The sequence below is a fragment of the Onychostoma macrolepis genome, chromosome 17, assembly GCF_012432095.1.
Source record: "Onychostoma macrolepis isolate SWU-2019 chromosome 17, ASM1243209v1, whole genome shotgun sequence".
In the NCBI taxonomy this organism is placed as follows: Eukaryota; Metazoa; Chordata; class Actinopteri; order Cypriniformes; family Cyprinidae; genus Onychostoma; species Onychostoma macrolepis.
The window spans coordinates 6,033,373-6,051,505 of NC_081171.1; the positions used below are offsets into that span (position 1 = coordinate 6,033,373).

An 18,133-nucleotide genomic window follows, 5' to 3' on the forward strand; every position below is an offset into this window, starting at 1 on the left:
GAGCCCGTGAGATTTCGCGGTGAGCCCCGTGACTTCTTTTGTCTGCTTTTCTAGTCAGACCGAATAACCTCAGCGTCGTTCTAGCTTAAATGTGTTCTTTATGTGATTCGTATTACAATTATTTTACCAATAAATAATTTTAAGCGCGGTCGTGAAGAAAAGGTCAATTGAACGCAACGGTAATGGCGTCCTTATGTCGTTGCTGTGGAGAACGTCTGGCGTCATGGGTTTGTTAGCCACGTGACCGGAACAGAGCGCCACAGTAAGCATGTGTGACAAGTTAGATACTCATTCGGTGACACCTGCAGGGTTTGAAATGACTGCGCATGATTAGACTGTTACTGAAATGCTCACTTAAACGTGACATCGAAGCATTGTGATTCTGAATCAGAAATGGGATCAGATAGAGCACTTTGGCTTGATATTTTAATGATTTAAGCGTCTGTAGGAAATAGATTAAGGAATATGTGTTTGGTTTAGTGTTGATATACATCAGCAAACGCGACTGGACCGATAAAATCATATGCTTCATATTAATTGTTATTAAAATGTGGAATCCTGTGTAAACCTGATCAGAAAATAATCTATACTTGTGCAATGTTGATCCATTTGTATACAATGACTGTGTACTGTGCATCAGTCAATAAATCTGCCAGTTTTCATATGAATTAACCAGTTTATCATTAATCAGTGAGCACACATTACATAAATGTGTGCATGGGAAAGCAACATTAGATTCTTCATATCACATAAGGTTATCTCCAACACATAGGGCTAAAAATAGAAAGAAATACAAAGCTTTGGCCTCAAACGCTAAGAAAACTACACAAAGATCCCACAATAATTGTGTATGCACTGTCTGCCAGTCAAACTTTTAGATTAATTCATGCTTTTTATCATCTTAAAAACATTTGATTCAAAGGCTTCTGCTTAAATGTTTTAAACTAGTTTTGTAGAAAGTATGCTTAAGTGACACACTGTCTTTAACTTCGATTACAACACTGTACTTGTACCTACGCATTTGTGTAAAATCTTTTTTTCATCAAGTCTTTATTCGTATCAATATCAGTGGATTACCCTCAGAACTGCTGTAATGGGAAGTATGTTCATTAAAGTATCATGTTCAGCCTAGTCACACTTTTATTTTTAACTTTAATATTATAACATGCAGGCATGCTTGGGTTACGATATGATGGATAGCAATTTTATAAGTAAATTATAACATACCGGGTTTTGTTTTGAGGCTCCATGTGTTGATGGCTAACTGTAAGTTCAGGGTCAAGTCCTTGCAGCGTATTGCAGATAAACTGTTTATCTATACCCAAATGCATGTTGTATTTAGTGCCTTATGTTGAACCTAGTAATATTCACATTCTTCTGACAGGGTGTGCATAAATATCATTCAACTGATGCCACAGAATTTCTAAAAGAGAAGGTGGATCCTTTGCCTAAGCTTGCTGTCCAACTAATGAATGGTAATTATGGCAATTTAGGAGTCTGAATCAGAGCTTCATTCTCTTTTATAAATTGTATTTATTGTCAAGTCTGAAAAGAAAACATAGGACTACATTAGTCCATTACAAAACATAAAAAACATTTTCTTGTCTGCAGTAAAGTTGAGAGTTGCCAGGATGTCTGAAACAGAGTATACAGTCAGTGAAATGGAAAAACAGAGGTTTGCAGCACTGTTTACATGTTGTCCTCATCAGAGTCATCCTCCTCCTCCAGGGATTCCTGTCAGGGCAGAAATATGACAATAAGCCATGCTGAAGAGAGCTTTTGTTACAATTATTACCAGAGGAACGGTTACTTACTTTAGCGTATTTCTCAGCTTCCTCTTTGATGTCTTTGGGGACAAGCTCGTGCCTTCCTTTTGTGACTACAAAGAGGGGCAAAAATATATAGACTAAATAAAACAATTCCTCTTTTCTGCTAACGAGACACCATCAAATCAGGTAAAAAAAAACTTGCAAGATTGAGACATTAAATCACATTACGCCAACATCTAAAAGATACCAGAAGTATTACAATACCATTATGATCATATAAATAAAAAACAATTTCCAACATTTAAAAATGGACTGAAAAAACTTTGACAAATTCAGCACGGAATACAAATCACACTTAATGTGCTTAAACTTCTAGGGTTCATGAACTAGACTGTACTATGTATTACAACTATTTTCCTAAAATCAGTAAGAAATGTAACAATGGAAGTAGAATTTAAAAAAGCCCGTCATTACCTTCTCCAACCCAGCTAAGCTCCAGCTCAAACGCTTTGTCTTTCACCTCATCATGAACGATATAGATACTGAGTAGAGATGACAGATAGACATACACAAAACAATAGTTATTACATTTTGTAAATATAAAATGTTTAATTAGTTATGGCATGCTATAAATGTTTTATTCAGAGTCCCACAATCATGGACAGCTTGGAAATAGCAGTAAAGTTTAAAAATTTTAAGGCATGGAAGAGTAACAGAGTTAAATTAATTTCTATTGTGTATAATATATCATGTGTGGCTCACTCTAAACTAGTAATGTATAAATATGCTGGTTAGAAATACTGTGTTTTCTGAGTGCAATCTCAATAAGATGATTTTAAAAAGTGCTAATGCAGTGAACTATGAATCCAATGCAAAAAAAAAAAAAAAAGGTAGGTGTGGGAATCCTGTTCATTAGAAGTCAACATTATTGTAAACTCAGCAACCTAACAGATAAGAACAAATTCAGCTGAGCTAGACCTTTAACAGCTTGAGCACAACACTCAATACTAGAGTTTGACTGGTTTTGTTGGTATATGGGTTGTTTCCATGGATCTCTGCTGCTCTCGTGTTGGCTATGAATGATGCATTAGATTTTGAGGTCTTCTCAATTCTAAGTTATAAATAAATCACACTCACATTTTTGCCACTTCCTTCACCAGTTCTCTGCAGGTCATTTCTTTCATCTGAAAAACAAGATTAACATTTACAAGTTTAACCACTTTAATCTGTTGACATTAAAATGAAAAACACTACAAACAGGGTTCCCACACCTTGGTTAACTTCAAATTCAAGGATGTTCCAGGTCCAATACCCTCAAATTCAAGGACTTAATGTGGGGACACATTTCAAGTGAGAGCAAAGGTTACATCGCGTCACCTTGTAAGATACTTTGTTACAGCTTTCATGTGTCAAACACAACTATGCAAAAAAGCTTTTTTTTTTTTTTGCATATATTTTTGGCCAAATATTCTATTTGTCGTATTTCTGTTTTGCATAAAACTGAATAATGCTTTGTACATACTATACTGTATTCTAAAATGATCTGATATTAACTTTTGCATGGATTTTATTGAAAAGAGCTTAGGCTCATGTAACCAGAAGTTTTAAGATATATGAATGGCTTTTCATTATCTTAACAAGCAAAGCAATTCAACAATACATCCTTTGGATCTCTGGCAAGCCATTCTTTGTAATCTTCTTTGGTGAGCCAAATATCTTGAAACTTGCATTTTCCAGGAATCACGTTTCAGCCTATTTTTGCAGTGTTTCACGGTGTGTCTGTGAAATGTTGAGGTACCTCACGTGGGAAACACTTAACGTAACGTATAAATGTGCAACGTAAATCAAGCAAGCTAGTATGCATAGACCACAAAGTGTTGGTGAAATAGCACATTAGCGGACTGGAGGGAATAATATGGAATTTTCAAGGACCTGTATCTATGTTTGCTTATTTTCAAAAACTTTCCAGGGCCTTGAAAATTTTTAATCAGATTCACAAACTTTCAAGGACCTGTGGGAACCCTGTACTAAAGAAATGTAGTAATTTGAAATGACAAACAATGTTTTAAATGATATCATCCCTGCAGTACAGAAAGTAGCTGACTCTTGTTTGAACAGGTTCCAAAAAAAGACTCCCAAACATGCTTATAGTAAACAGCACAACTGTACTGTTAAAGATAAAGATCAGTTAGACTGAATGAGAATGAATGTATGATAATAATAAAAGAAAGGCATTGGCTTTTTCTGTACTGCAACCCTGGAGATACTTGAAACACCTGTGGATGTACACTATTTCTCAAAGGTTTGGGGTTGGTAACTTTGTATTTTAATATATTTTAAAATGTAATTTACTCCTGAATTCTCAGCATCATGTCACGTGATCCTTCAGAAATCATTCTAATATGCTGATTTGCTGCTCAAGGAACATTTATTATTATCAATGTTAAAATATTTATTTATTTTTTGGAAATTATGATACATTTTTGTGATACATTATGAATTTTTTTTTTTTTTTACATTTCTTCATGAATAGAAAGTTCAAAAGAACAGCATTTTGTAACATTGTAAATGTTTTGATCTATTTTAATCATCATTGCTGAATAAAAGAACCTTCTAACAGTAGTTTAAGATAAATGTGTACCGATCTGAAATCCTTTACAAAACGATGAATGTATAACTTTTTATACATAATATATTAACACCTACCTGTAGTTTCTCAATTTCTGTCTTGGCAGCTTGCTTGGCTTTTCCAATAGCACAGCCCCAGTAACCCTAAAAACAGACACAAATATTAATGACAAAGCAAATACATGTACAGGAGGATCAGGTCAATTAAAAAAAAAAAACAATGTGTAACCTACATTGTCATTGAATATTGGAAGGAGTTCAGATGTATGCTGGACACTTTTTTGCTGCTTTTACATCACTACAAAGTTAACGTAGGTTTTTTGGGGGTTTTTTTAGTAAAGAAATTCATACAAACTTACATTTGTCTACAAAACTACTTGCAGTCATTTAAGTAGAAACTTTAAATCAAAATATTTTCAAAATAATAAGAAATAAATTCAATAAAAGTGTGTGTTTTAATAAGTATTAAAGTGCTGATTAACAGAGATAATAGTTTATGCAAAGAGAGCTCTTACGTATGAAATCCCAGAAGGGTCAACCATGTAGAGCTGTGGACCATCATCTTCATCATAAGATCCCAGGATGAAACTGTAGGGTTAAAGAAAAAATTAAAAACAAACTCATAAGAAATGAAACTTGCATTATGCAATGATAATGCAAAAGAAAATGCATTACTGAAACTTTACCTGCATCCAAAAGGCCTCACAGCGCTGTATAACGTGTAAGCGTGGACATACATGGCCACTCTGTCTGCAAGATGCTGTTTGGAAAATATGAAAAGCATATCAATGACCAGCATCTCTTAATTCAAATTCCTTTATTGTCTACCTGTTCGATTTAAAGAATTTCCATTCTTTGTTCCGTATATATGCACAAATCACATAACACTTAATTAACACAGCACACAAGTCATACTTGGTCATTTTGGAGTGAGAAAATAACTGATGGTGAGTAAATGGTGTTAGAATGTTCAGTTTTGTCCGATCTATTGCTTTTTTTTGCTCTTACCTTCAGTGGGATGTCATGGCCATAGTTGGAGCGGAAGTTTGAAGCCTCTTCCCTGGCCACTTCTGAGAGAGATCGCGCATCTGCTAGAAGACCAGCCACAGCCTAGAAGACATGCAGACAGAGATTTACACTTCCAAACAAAAGTGTTTTTAAATAAATTACCGGTAATACTTTTATTCAGTAAGGATGCATTAACTTGATCAAAAGTGACAGTAAATAAATATATTTTTAATGTTACAAAATATCCATTTTAAATATATGCTGGTTTTCTGTTCTTCAAAGAATCCTAAAAATAATGTAATGTATAGTATACGTATAATAATAAGATTATTGAGCACCAAATCAGCATTTAGAATGATTTCTGAATAATCATGTGACACTGAATTTTCAGCAGCCCTTACTCCAGTCTTCAGCTTAACCATTGCAGTAATAACTTTGTAATGCATTTTAAAATGTAATTTATGCATTAGTATTGCATCCTTCTCACGGGCATTTAATTTTTTTTTTTTACTTTTATTCTTGAGTTCAATCTCTTTTTTGGCTCATTTTATCTGTAAAAGACAACCTACCTAATAATTCTGCACACCTGAAATAAGGAGTTTTTGACTTTCAGCCTTCATGGACAATTATATATCACTTATAAATGATTAAATACAAAATCAATAGTAGTTAAGATTGATGTGGTTTGGAATTGGTAAAATGTTCTTGGAAAAAAAATATGACCAGAATATCAACTTGCATAATAATTCTGCACACACTGTAAGTTACTAATGATAAATTACTGAACACGTTTTGAGCACTTGTTTAAACAACATTCTCAATGTTCTTACCATTCCAACATGCCGATCTATATTGAAGATGCGTTTATTGGAGCCCTCCTCATACAACTTGGACAGAATCAACTTCTCTACACCAAACACAACTCCATCTTTGCAGCGGATGCCAATCGCTGTGCTGATGAACGACAAAAAAACAATTATTATTATTAACTTAATTAATACTTGTACTTTCATCAGACATCAAATACAAAACACGTTCAAAATTATATTATTGGTGCTATTAAAATAAATTGTTGATTTAAATGTAGATGTTTCTGGCTTAAATTATATCATGTGTAGTAGCATTTAATTAATTACCTGCTATTTTCTACAGCTTTCATGGCGTATTCGACCTGAAATACCCTTCCATCAGGTGAGAAGGTGGAGGCGGATAAATCATACTGGACAGGAAGAAGAGAAATGCTGTCAACATTAATTACTTGTGTTCTTATAATATAAATAAACCATTTAAACAGTTTTTAATCCTTGCAATAATAATAATAAACATAGCTAGGCATCAACGACGATGCTGAATAAACCGAAAAAGTGCAAAGCAGCTTTCGTACTGCACAACACATTTACTTTCACTTTACCTCCACAGTGACTTTTCATTTGAACTGCTATCACTCATTGTTAGCGAGCAGTGACTCAGCAGAGGCAAAGTAGTGCAAAAAATACACAATTAACCCATGTAAATTAAAATAACCTAAACTACTTATATATGAAAACTCTTTATTAACTTTAATTAGGTTGGAACAGAATAAAAAAAACACTAATGCAGATCCTGCACACTAGCAGTAACGTTAGCTTGTTAGCTTCAGAATGACACAGACATACACGCATTGCTTATTTAATCGCTCTTTCCGGATCAGATCTCATTCAAACACTATGATAAATTTTGTATTATTAAATCCACTCACCCCGGTCCCAATGGAGCTCATTGTAATTGCCTGTGATCAACTATAATCGTAAGTAAATGCTCAGCATTAGCAGCCGCAGACTCTTCAGCTCATCGGCTCTCCCTCTGCCACCTGCGATCAACGAGCTCTGTGATTGGACACCATATCGACCAATCAGATTCCTTTGAGCGGCAAGCCGTCAGTCTTTCACAATAAAAGTTGGATACTAAAAAATAAAAGTTAGCGTCTTTACAGTATCTTTACATTTAAAGATTTGAACTACAGCGTTAATTATGTAATTTCTAAATAAATATACTATGAAAAAAGTATTAAATCAACACAATAACAGAACGTACAAAATAAAGTTGTCCTTTTTATATAAATATATATTAATGTAAGTATATACATTTAGCAATTTCAGACATAGGCCTACTTTGTGCATCTTTTTTTACACATACACACGATCTTCAAAATCTATCTATCTATCCTAAAAACCTAAAACGTTTCAGGTTCAAAGGAAAAAGATTTTCAGATTTTCACAGGGAGACTTTTTGACCCCCGTTGTATTTCTAAATATTCTGAAATATTTTTTCTAAACAGTAAGAAACATTCATGAAACAAACCAAAGGTGTTGATTTGACCTCAACTTTTCCAAAATAGTCTAAATGAAATGACCAAAAGTTAATAAAATAGTCAGAATACACAACGGTGTACCATAAATGGAATGTAATATTTTATTACATACAAATCCAAAGTCATTCAAAAACGAGACTTTCCCTTCAGAACAGCCGTTGCTGACAGACCACACATGGCCAAGACAAAAGAAGGAAAGAGATAAAGGCATTTCATAACAACTCATTTCCTGCTTAGGTAGCACAACATTCAATATTCTTACCGCCATCCTGTAATAAACAATTCCAATGCTACAATTGCTTCATACATGCATAAACCCTTATTATCAATCACCTAAATCCCTCTTGAATTATTACGTTATGATTAAACACATGAATCATATTCACAACAAAAGCATCCATTGCCGTTTTTCACACTAAAGATTCTTCAAAACGACTGGACCTTCAGTTGTTCAGTATGCTACAGGCTCAGATCTCATCCAGAATCATACCAGCTGCTCTCTGTCACAGCTAAATTGGTTCAAACTCAAGTGTTGCGGATCTTAGACATCCAGGCTACTGTAATCCCTGAGACATATTTCATATATCAGCTGGCGAGCGTGACATCTCTCATAGGGTGGGACATCTTTAACATCCATCTCCTGTCTGATATCAGGTTACACTAGCATAGACAAGCGCTGTAATGTACCCATCGCATAAATAAATGCAGGTATACAATATAATCGTGATGGACATCAGTTAAGCTGGGTATATTTTTATAGGCACAGGAGGTAGGTAATAATTTGCACTCAGGGTGACTAATGGAAGATGTGACTAAAAGGAAGTCAGGGCCCAGATTTGCTTAGATGTTTCTGAATCTGTTAAAAGAGACACCCACAACTATGATTACAACAGATATGATATTTCTGAGAGGTAAAAATCACCATTGCTGAAGTACTTCAAATCCTCCTCCTGAAAATACACACATGCAGGAAGTTTTTGCAAATAAGGAAATAAGTGGTTTTGGCTTCCTATTGTATCCATTCTAAGAATAGTTCCTCATTCAAACTCAAACATAACTAAAGTACTAAGGTGAATCTCATGAAAGTATGGTCAAGTCAAATAATAAAAAAAAATTATAATATATATATATATATATATATATATATATATATATATATATATATATATATATATAAAATTTAAACATGAAAAACAAAATAAATAAACAAAATAAAATATAAAATAATAAATATTTGATTATTCTAATGCTAATGGTACAGAAATAACACACCTCTCCTTTATGACTTTTTTAGCATTACATTTTTTTACTTGTAATTACAATTATTTTCAATTGAGATTACTATCATATATTTCTATCTTTTAATTTTGGGGTGAAATTTGACTGGGACATTTTCTCTCATGAGATACACCCACACAAGCTAAAATTACTATCCTTAAAACATTCCACTTCCCTAGAGTTAAAAATCAAGCCATGTTCCCTTAGTTAAAAGGTGCATGTGTTTGAATTCAGTCAAGGTGTTGTTGTAAAATAAGCTAAAGACATAAATAAGAATTGTTTCCATCTTTGTGATAATGTGTAACTGCTCAATCCCTTGTGTTAAAGTGGAATATGATGCTGCTACGGAATGAGAATAAAGATGTGACTTCATTGGGTGGAGCATAAAACAAGGAAGCAATAATATCCGACCAATGAGGATAAAGCAATATTAAGTAAAAAATGGACCCCATAACACTTCAGTCATGCTAAATTTGTCTGCATTTCCATTTGACATCAACATAGCGGGCTACTGTGCATCTTCGTTGATTGACTTCAGTCATAACATAATGAGCTCTGGGTGCTCAAAGATTCTTCTGCGTATTATTTCAAGATTACTGGCCCCTGTTGGATTGATGTGCGTGAAGTGAATGATTACGAAGCCATTTTAAGACATAAAGGTTCTAAATAGGAGTAAAGAAAAACAAACTGAAAACAAAAACATATGACCTATAGGTAGGATAACTCAGTGGAATCTCATTATAAAGTATCCAGATAATATTTCACACAAAAATCAAAAAATTATATTTTGCACAAGGAAAAAATAAAATAAAATGATGGCATTGACACATTATTTTCATGACAATTATGCACATTTTCATGTATGTAATGCATCCATGATATTGCATTTTCATTATTCTCATTACTATAATACAATATTTTTTACTATATTAAAATAAAAAATACTGTAGTAAAATTAATTTTTAAATGTAATTTAAAAATCAGCACAAAGACAATGCAGAAATGAGAATTAGATTAAAAATGTGCTTAATTGTTAAGAAAATAATATTCAAAAAATATTACACAACAATTAAAAAAAAAAAAAATTATAAAAGCAAAATCTCCAATTTGTTTCCTGTGATTTAAGGGGATGAAATGTGGATGTGTTGTTGACAGGTTTTGTGAGATTCACCCAACTTTATATTAGCTGGACCCAATGTTTGTATTGCACATGGTCTGTCTCTATGTTTTTCCCACAAAAAAATTAAATAATGCAATAAAAGAAAAGAAAAAAAAAAATAGACTAAATACGTCTCATATTCAGATCTGCAGTACAAGCCCAGCGGCAGAGATGTTGTCTCCTCCTCCAGCAGTCTGGTACACCTCAGTGCACACCAGCACAGGAGCCACGCAAACCTCATAGCCGTCCTCATCCCAGCAGGAAACGGGTCGAGATTCCTGGAGCGGAATTCTCTGACTTCCTTCTTGCCTGCTAATGGAGAATGATTCGTCCATGATCAGCCGCGCTTTACTGAGATCGATGTCCGGCGAGCCGCAGACGTGTCGGTTGGCGGTCAGAGATGCTTTGGCTGTGGCCGACATGGTGTTCTTCCACTTGGAGCCGCGTTTGACGATGATGGCCTGGAAAGCCAGCGTGTGGACATGAAGGCGTGTGAGCGGCCGACCCATCTCGGCCTCCTGGTGGCGCTGGTTTACCAGGCGGTAGAGATCACGCATCTGATCCAGCACTGTAGCTACGCGTGGGTTGGGGTCGGAAAGCACAGTCAAGTTGCTGCCACGGAAAAGGCTCAGGAGATTGGGCAGCTCTTGCTCGTTCATGCCCAACGAGTCGGAGTGAGGAAGAACAAACTCTAGGAGATCTGACATCAGACTCTCATCTACGAAGCTGGCCATCTCGAAATGGACAGCGGTCTGTGGGGACGCGGAGGACAACATCTTCGCCAGCTTTCCCAGCAGAGCCTCACGCTCTCCTAGAAGAAACAGACAGTTATTATATAATCTCCTAATTAATACAGCAGAAACCCTGATTTTAATATGTTACATGTAGGGATGTAACGATGCTCCCCGAGCCAACCGAAAAATCAATAAAAATATGTGACGATTCAAGTTGGTTGAGATTTTAAACGAATCGCAATACATTCATAGAAACTCCCACCCCCAAATTGTATCTCTAAGGGGAACTGGCTGTCTTCAGAGAAGTTTAGATGGTATTTTCTTTCCATCTTGCCTCTGTATAATGCATATTAAAGTAGTGTTTATAAGCGCAGTACTGCTTTGTTTACAGCAGTAACCAAAGAAACGCTGTACCGCTGCTGTTCTATAAGCGCCACTTGCTGTCAGATTCAGCCCGTCTGCTGGCTGTTTCCTTCAGATGTTTTATGCACTATAGTTTCACAAAGCTTCAAATTTAGGAATTATACAATCTAATTTAAATCAGAAATTGCTCATGCGGCATGTATGCAGCATCTTTGTTTGGACCGTGATTAAAATGCAGTGACTGCCTCTAATTTTAATTGGAAAGACCCCAGAGAAAGCCTTAGCTTAGATTTCTTTTATTTGTAATATTTATGTTGTAACATTTCACTTCAGTTTTGTTATTTGACATATTTAAATTTGCAGCATTTTGTCTGAGAAATAATAAATGAACACTTTTTCATTTATAGATTGCTTTAAATCTCATTTTGTTAAAAAAAACTGTTTAAATTAAACATGAAACTAGTAGAAATACTGAAATGTGAACATGGACCACAACACCAGTCAAAACCAGTCATAAGAGTCCATTTTTTGAAATTGAGATTTATACATCATCTGAAAGCTTTCCACTGATGTACGGTTTGTTATGATAGGACAATATTTGGCAGAGATACAACTATTTGAAAATCTGGAATCTGAGGGTGCAAAAAAATTGAAATATTGAGAATCGCCTTTAAAGTTGTCTAAATTGAAGTCCTTAGCAATGCATATTACTAATCAAAAATGAAGTTTTTATATATTTACGGTAGGAAATTTACAAAATATCTTCATGGAAAATGATCTTTACTTAATATCCTAATGATTTTTGGCATAAAAGACAAATCGACAATTTTGACCCATACAGTGTATTTTTGGCTATTGCTACAAATATACCCCAGCGACTTAAGACTGGTTTTGTGGTCCAGGGTCACATATAGCATTTTCTTATAAAATATACTCCAACAATCTTTGTTTTGTTACTGTTTATATACAGTTTCATTTAGCTAAACACTTTAAGCATTTTCAAGTTTCACGTCTAAATATTACTTAAAACACAGATAACCAACAGTTACCAAGCAGTGAAAATTTACAGCAAATATTAGTAAGACTAATTTCCCTCTAGAGCAGACAGAAAAGTGAAGCAAAGCAAACAAAATCACTGAGTGCTACGAGTTGTTACAGTCAGTCTACTTTCCCAGGGCAGCTGGGAAAACATGCTAATCTCACCATGTGACAGTACAGAGTGGGTTTACCTCCAAACTGCCACTGATCCACGCATGGGCTGACATTTATAATAATTAAAATCCATGAATAAAAAGTTTCATATTGTTATTTTAAAGTAGATTCAATATTGATTTGTTGAGCCTTTTAGCAATAATGTTTGTAAATGTTATTAATGAAAGTTAATTATTGCCCTTGTGTGTCTTCATTCACTTACCCTTTTTGAAAGGGAAGCTGTCCATCATCTGTAGCCCTCCTACAACAAGCAGATCTGGTTTGAAGCTGTTCAGCTTCTCCTGAAATTGCTCCATGGAGTCCAGATATGGATTATGGTCATCACTATGGACGATATACCTACAGCAATGCAAGAAAAACATTTTCAAACACTCACAGAAAGATTAGACTGAAAGTACAGTAAAGATGTAAAATCAGAAAGTAAATCAGCCTACCTGTTGGCCCTTCGGGAGGTGTACGGCCCCCATGTGGCACCTGTGGGATACTCCAGAATCAGGTGGATGTCTGGCTCATCCACTGTGTTTCCAGCCACTGAGGAGAGATGAAATAATTCATTGCAATGAATATTATGGACAGCTGTGACAAATAATTGTTTTTTTTAAAGATTAAAGATATTTACAATGCTGAATAGAAAAGGCTTAGCATAAAGCTGAAAGTAAGAGCATTACAGCACCTGTGATACGCTGTGAGAGGATATCGGTGAAATCGGTGCTGAAACTGCCCCCTAAAAGCACATCACATCCTTCCAGAGCCATCCTGCTGGCCATGACAGGTGCATTTCCTCCTATTGACCACCTGTTTCCTGGTATCTCTCGAGAAGCCTCTACCAGCTCACTGAAGAGTGTGTCATTCATCACAAACCTCCTATGGAAAAGAACAAAAACACTGTCAGCTGTATAACAAACACTGCTGGGGCCTGATGATGGCAGAGCTGTTAACACCAGGCTGCAGGTTTTGTGCTATAGAGTAATGATTCAGAAGCCGTATTTATATTCATCAACATCCTGTTTTGCACCCACAAGTCAAGCATTTAAAGGGTTTTTGTTCTTTCCATGTCATTTTCGATGGAAAAAAAGTATTATATAATGTAACTAAAATTTGTTTAATTTACTTTTTTTAATTCTGGTGTTAATTGCTATAGTACTATTTATTTTCATGTAGCATCAATATGTTGGTGAGGTTAATTTTAGAGCTTTTGATCATTAATTATGAAACATTGGTTAGTACAGAAGTTTTTGTACTCATTTCATGTCATTTTTATGCACGAGTGATAACAGATTAGCTTGTATAAGTCAACATATTTATTCTAGCTTTCATGAGCAGTGTTAATTGTTACACAAAAAGTAATGTGATTTTTGTATGCAGGATTTTCATTCTAAGAAACATTAAAACCAAAGCTAAACAAAACTTTTATAGAAATTTGTTTCACAATGTAATAAATAGTTGCTAACAAACTAAAAAACATAAGAACATACATTTCCAGTTTCTTAAATATTTGTTAAAGATTGATTGATTGATTGATGTAACAACAGAAGACCAGGAATATGTATAAAGCAAATAAGGATCAATGAGAAGTGGATTTTCATTGCATTTAATTATAAATTAACCATTTGTTAACGGTTGGACTTTGTTGAATCATTGTTAAAATGAACACTGTTTTACTAGTAGTGTCATGACAGCTGCAACCTAAACATATTTTGTACCAAACGCATTTTAAAAGCTTTCACAGAATTGCCAGAAAAGAAAAACTCCACTATGATTGATGGTTATTATCTAGAGGAGAAATTCAAAGATCAATCCAAACGCGCGTCAACCAGAAGCACTCGAATCTCCAAACACTTTGTGTCGTTTTGGCAGTAGTAGCTGTAAATTACACTCCACTCAGACACGGCTCAAACAGCACTATGCAGTGTCTCAACATCACTGCAATATTATATTGAGAAGCCTGTCATTCCGCTCTCAAGTGTGAATTCTCTTGCAGGACGCAGCTGCCATATTGCCAGCACAACAAAACTAAGAGGGTCTGACAAAATTCAGCTTAACAATTTAAAGGAACAGTTCACCCAAACATGAAAATTTACTGAACATTTATGCACCGTCAGGCCATTCAAGATGTAGATGAGTTTCTTTCTTCATCAGAACAGATTTGAAGAAATGTAGCATTACATCACTTGCTCACTAATGGATCCTCTGCAGTGAATGGGTGCCATCAGAATGAGAGTCCAAACAGCTGATAAAAACATCACAATAATCCACAAGAAATCCACAACTCCAGTCCATCAATTGACATATTATGAAGTGAAAAACTGCACGTCTGTAAGAAACAAATCTTATAATTAAGGCTTTTTAACTGTAATCCATTGCTTTTGGCCAAAATACCAGTCCATAAGTCATAAAACTTCTTCCTCCAGTGAAAAAGTCCATCACATCTGTTGTCCCCTCACAAATAGCTTTAGGCTCTTTTTGCTGGCAAACAGTGCACATTTCTCTCCTGATTCAGATGAGGTGAATTTTCACTGGAAAAAGCTATATTATGAATAGAGTACTGATATTTAAGCAACAATTTAACATTTAAAACGTCTTAATAATGGATTTTTCATTATAAACACAGTTTTTCACTTCTCAAGATGTTTATTGATGGACTCAAGGATTACTTGTGGATTATTGTGATGAATTTATCAGCTGTTTTGGAGTCTCATTCTGACGGCACCCATTCACTGGTGAACAACTGATATAATGCTAGATTTCTCCAAATCTGTTCTGATGAAGAAACAAACTCATCTACATCTTAAATGGCCTGAGTGTAAGTACATTTTCAGCAGATTTTTTATTTTTGGATTAACTATTCCTTGAAATTAAATGATCAATATTTAATATTATTTCATAAATGTAACACTTTGTGGTTGCGTAACATTAGCTGTTCATAGTTAATGTAATGACCTACATCTGTGGTTACCAGTGTGAACTTGTGGGGAACTCGCTAAATTCACCCTGAAACCAGTTAATTAGTTTTAATTCCAACTGTTAACTATTAACTAACACAAAATGGAAGTTTGGAATCAGTTAAGCTATGTAAACAATTTAACCGGCTTCAAATTAAATAAATCAGAACAGCTGTATTATGCGAAATTGCGCAATCTGTACAGTCCTGAGGGCTTTGCGAACATGCTTGAACGGCTCTCACTTACTCTGAAGCAGCTCCGGGGGAGAAAAAGTAAGCGAAACTCTGTGCCAGCTGCTCTGCGTTCTCTATGTAGTCATGATGGAGGGGCTGGTCTGTCGGTTTCAAACCCATTTTGTTCAGCAGAGTCACTCCATCGACTATGATATCCACACAGCCGCCAAAACCTGATAAGAGACAGTGAAATGACACATGTGAAATAATCTAATCTAATATTACAATAAATTAATCTTTGAACCTGACCATCCAACAAAACACATGTAAATCATAGGTCATGCAATATCTGAACAAACTGGATTCGATGCCATGCATATTTGGCAAAAGCAAACATGACTACAGACTAAAGCTGTTGTTTGTTTGTCAGGGTGCAACAGACTGGTAGGTACCAATCACGGTTTGAAAACTAACTTAACTGAGTCAATGCATACAGAACTTCAACTGATTGATTATCAATCCAAATCAACAAAGATTCAATCAAGAGTCTAGAAAAGTCAGCACTTTCGCATGCATTGACAATAATGTAAACAACAAATAAAATAATAGTATTGCAATGGGCTGTGCATGTGACTCAGGTTAATGATTGAAGACTTTTGGTAAACAAGGCTGAAACCTGGTTGTCAAAGTTGTTTTACTTCACAAGTACTCAGTACTTGTTACTATAGTGTAAACCAACAAAAAAAAAGAATGCAAAACTAGCATGCAAAACATCAGCTCAGGCTTGATCGTATAAGATAACAATCCTCAGAAGCAAAACAAGCCACATTATTAGATAAAATAGTAACATGCACAGTTGCGGATAGGAAACATCAAGAAAAATGTGGCAAACTGAATATAAAAATTAGCTGTTATTTGTAAAAATCAGTGTTATTTTAGTATCATTGGGATACTATTATAGTTTTAAATCAATATTTCGATTAAGCTTGTATTTTTTGTATTTTCTGTTTTTATTATAATTTTACTTAAAATTTTATTTTGTCAGTTTTATTAGTTTTCTTTTTTATATGTTTATATAGTTTAATTTTATTTTATTTTTTTTTACATAAAAAAATAAAAATAAAAATGAGAAACATTTCCTAGGCAACTAGATGAAATTAAATAAGTTTAAATTGTCATTTTATTTCCTCAAAAATGTATCTTATTTCAAGTAAATAAAGTTTTTTAGGTTTTTAGTTTACTATAATAACCCTGGTTAAAATGAATAATTATTAGTGAACTGGAAATAAATTAATACAAGCTTAAAAATAAATCAATACATTTCAGTCACAAAAACAAAAATCAATACATAATATTACATTAAATAAGTATAATTGTTCATTTAAAAATACAACTTTATTAAATAAATTAGTCTTATTTTGAAAATTTAAAAAAACTAAAATATGCAAATCTAACATTTAAAGGTATTACTGTATTATTACATACATTAGTTAATATTGTATTATTAAAGTTCACTAATAAATATTTACTGAGTTTATCTAAAATAACATCAAAGTAACGTTATTATATTTAGATATTTTGAACTTTGAGAACTGCAGAATGTATTGCAATCAAGCCTATGCGTTGCACATCATAATTATTTGTTGCATGCTGTTAAGTGCACTTAAAAGTCTGTACCTATAGCCACTCGCGGGCTGGACACGCCGTTCATGCCTACTTTCCGCTCTGCGCGCAGCAATGAAGACAGAACCGTGTCCAGCCTGTCGTCCAGAATCGAACTGTCCGGTGATCGGAACCAATACGCCACCAACACCACTGCAAGAGACAAAAACGAGCCATATTTGACACCAGAGCGCAGCTCAATGGCCATTGCAGATGTATGAACACACTCCCGCCTCCCCTCTTTCTTCCTGAGCGAGTATGCGATGATGAATCAGGGGGCGGATGTTTTTTCTACCATAGAAATATAAGAGGATAGAATGGCGCGTGAGTATATCATTCTAAGCACAGCTAAGCTCTCTCTCTCTCTCTCTCTCTCTCTCTCTATCTATCTGTCTCTTTATATTTACTCAGTTGTCACTTCAATACGTTTTAAACAAAGTGTATTTGTCATTTAGGTATTGCATTAATTATTACTATTCAGACTCGTTGTCACGACCAGTCACGTGGTACTTGTTACTTTTCTCCGCGCTAGTAGTATTGACCAATCATTACAGTTGATGATTACCCGATACAGATTTTCATAATCATGTTATAGAGATTTTTTTATTGAAAATTTGAATTTGCATGTTAGTTAAAAAATCCGTAGATGTAATATATTTAAATAATTGTAATTTACATTGTGTAAATAAGGGGGAAAACCCGTTCTGAGATTTGAATGGGGGTTAATAGGGGTTTGGTATTTTTGAGCCGCTTTGCGCCCCTGGAGGTAGAACCTTTGTGTATTTGCCGCTCAATGTCACTTTTTATCCAGTGGCTCTACTAAGAAGCGAGTCATTTCCGATTGTTTTATTTCAA

The 18,133-nt window shown here is 34.6% G+C and overlaps 2 protein-coding genes across 2 annotated transcripts; both read right to left on the minus strand.

The window, feature by feature from the left end:
- Positions 1–1,513: 1,513 nt before the first annotated feature.
- psma3 (proteasome 20S subunit alpha 3) lies at positions 1,514–7,300 on the minus strand. The gene is made up of 11 exons (XM_058748589.1): positions 7,144–7,300; positions 6,542–6,624; positions 6,236–6,359; positions 5,406–5,507; positions 5,084–5,157; positions 4,913–4,985; positions 4,476–4,541; positions 2,907–2,953; positions 2,244–2,311; positions 1,815–1,879; positions 1,514–1,734 (listed from the first exon to the last, which is right to left on the minus strand). Exons 1-11 carry the CDS (start codon positions 7,162–7,164, stop codon positions 1,690–1,692), a joined length of 768 nt encoding a protein of 255 aa, XP_058604572.1. The 5' UTR covers positions 7,165–7,300; the 3' UTR covers positions 1,514–1,689.
- A 533-nt stretch (positions 7,301–7,833) lies between these two features.
- On the minus strand, positions 7,834–17,562 carry adpgk2 (ADP-dependent glucokinase 2). The gene is made up of 6 exons (XM_058749716.1): positions 17,294–17,562; positions 15,690–15,849; positions 13,175–13,365; positions 12,936–13,032; positions 12,704–12,840; positions 7,834–11,003 (listed from the first exon to the last, which is right to left on the minus strand). The coding sequence occupies exons 1-6, from the start codon at positions 17,484–17,486 to the stop codon at positions 10,333–10,335; spliced, it is 1,449 nt and encodes a 482-aa protein (XP_058605699.1). The 5' UTR covers positions 17,487–17,562; the 3' UTR covers positions 7,834–10,332.
- Positions 17,563–18,133: the final 571 nt, after the last annotated feature.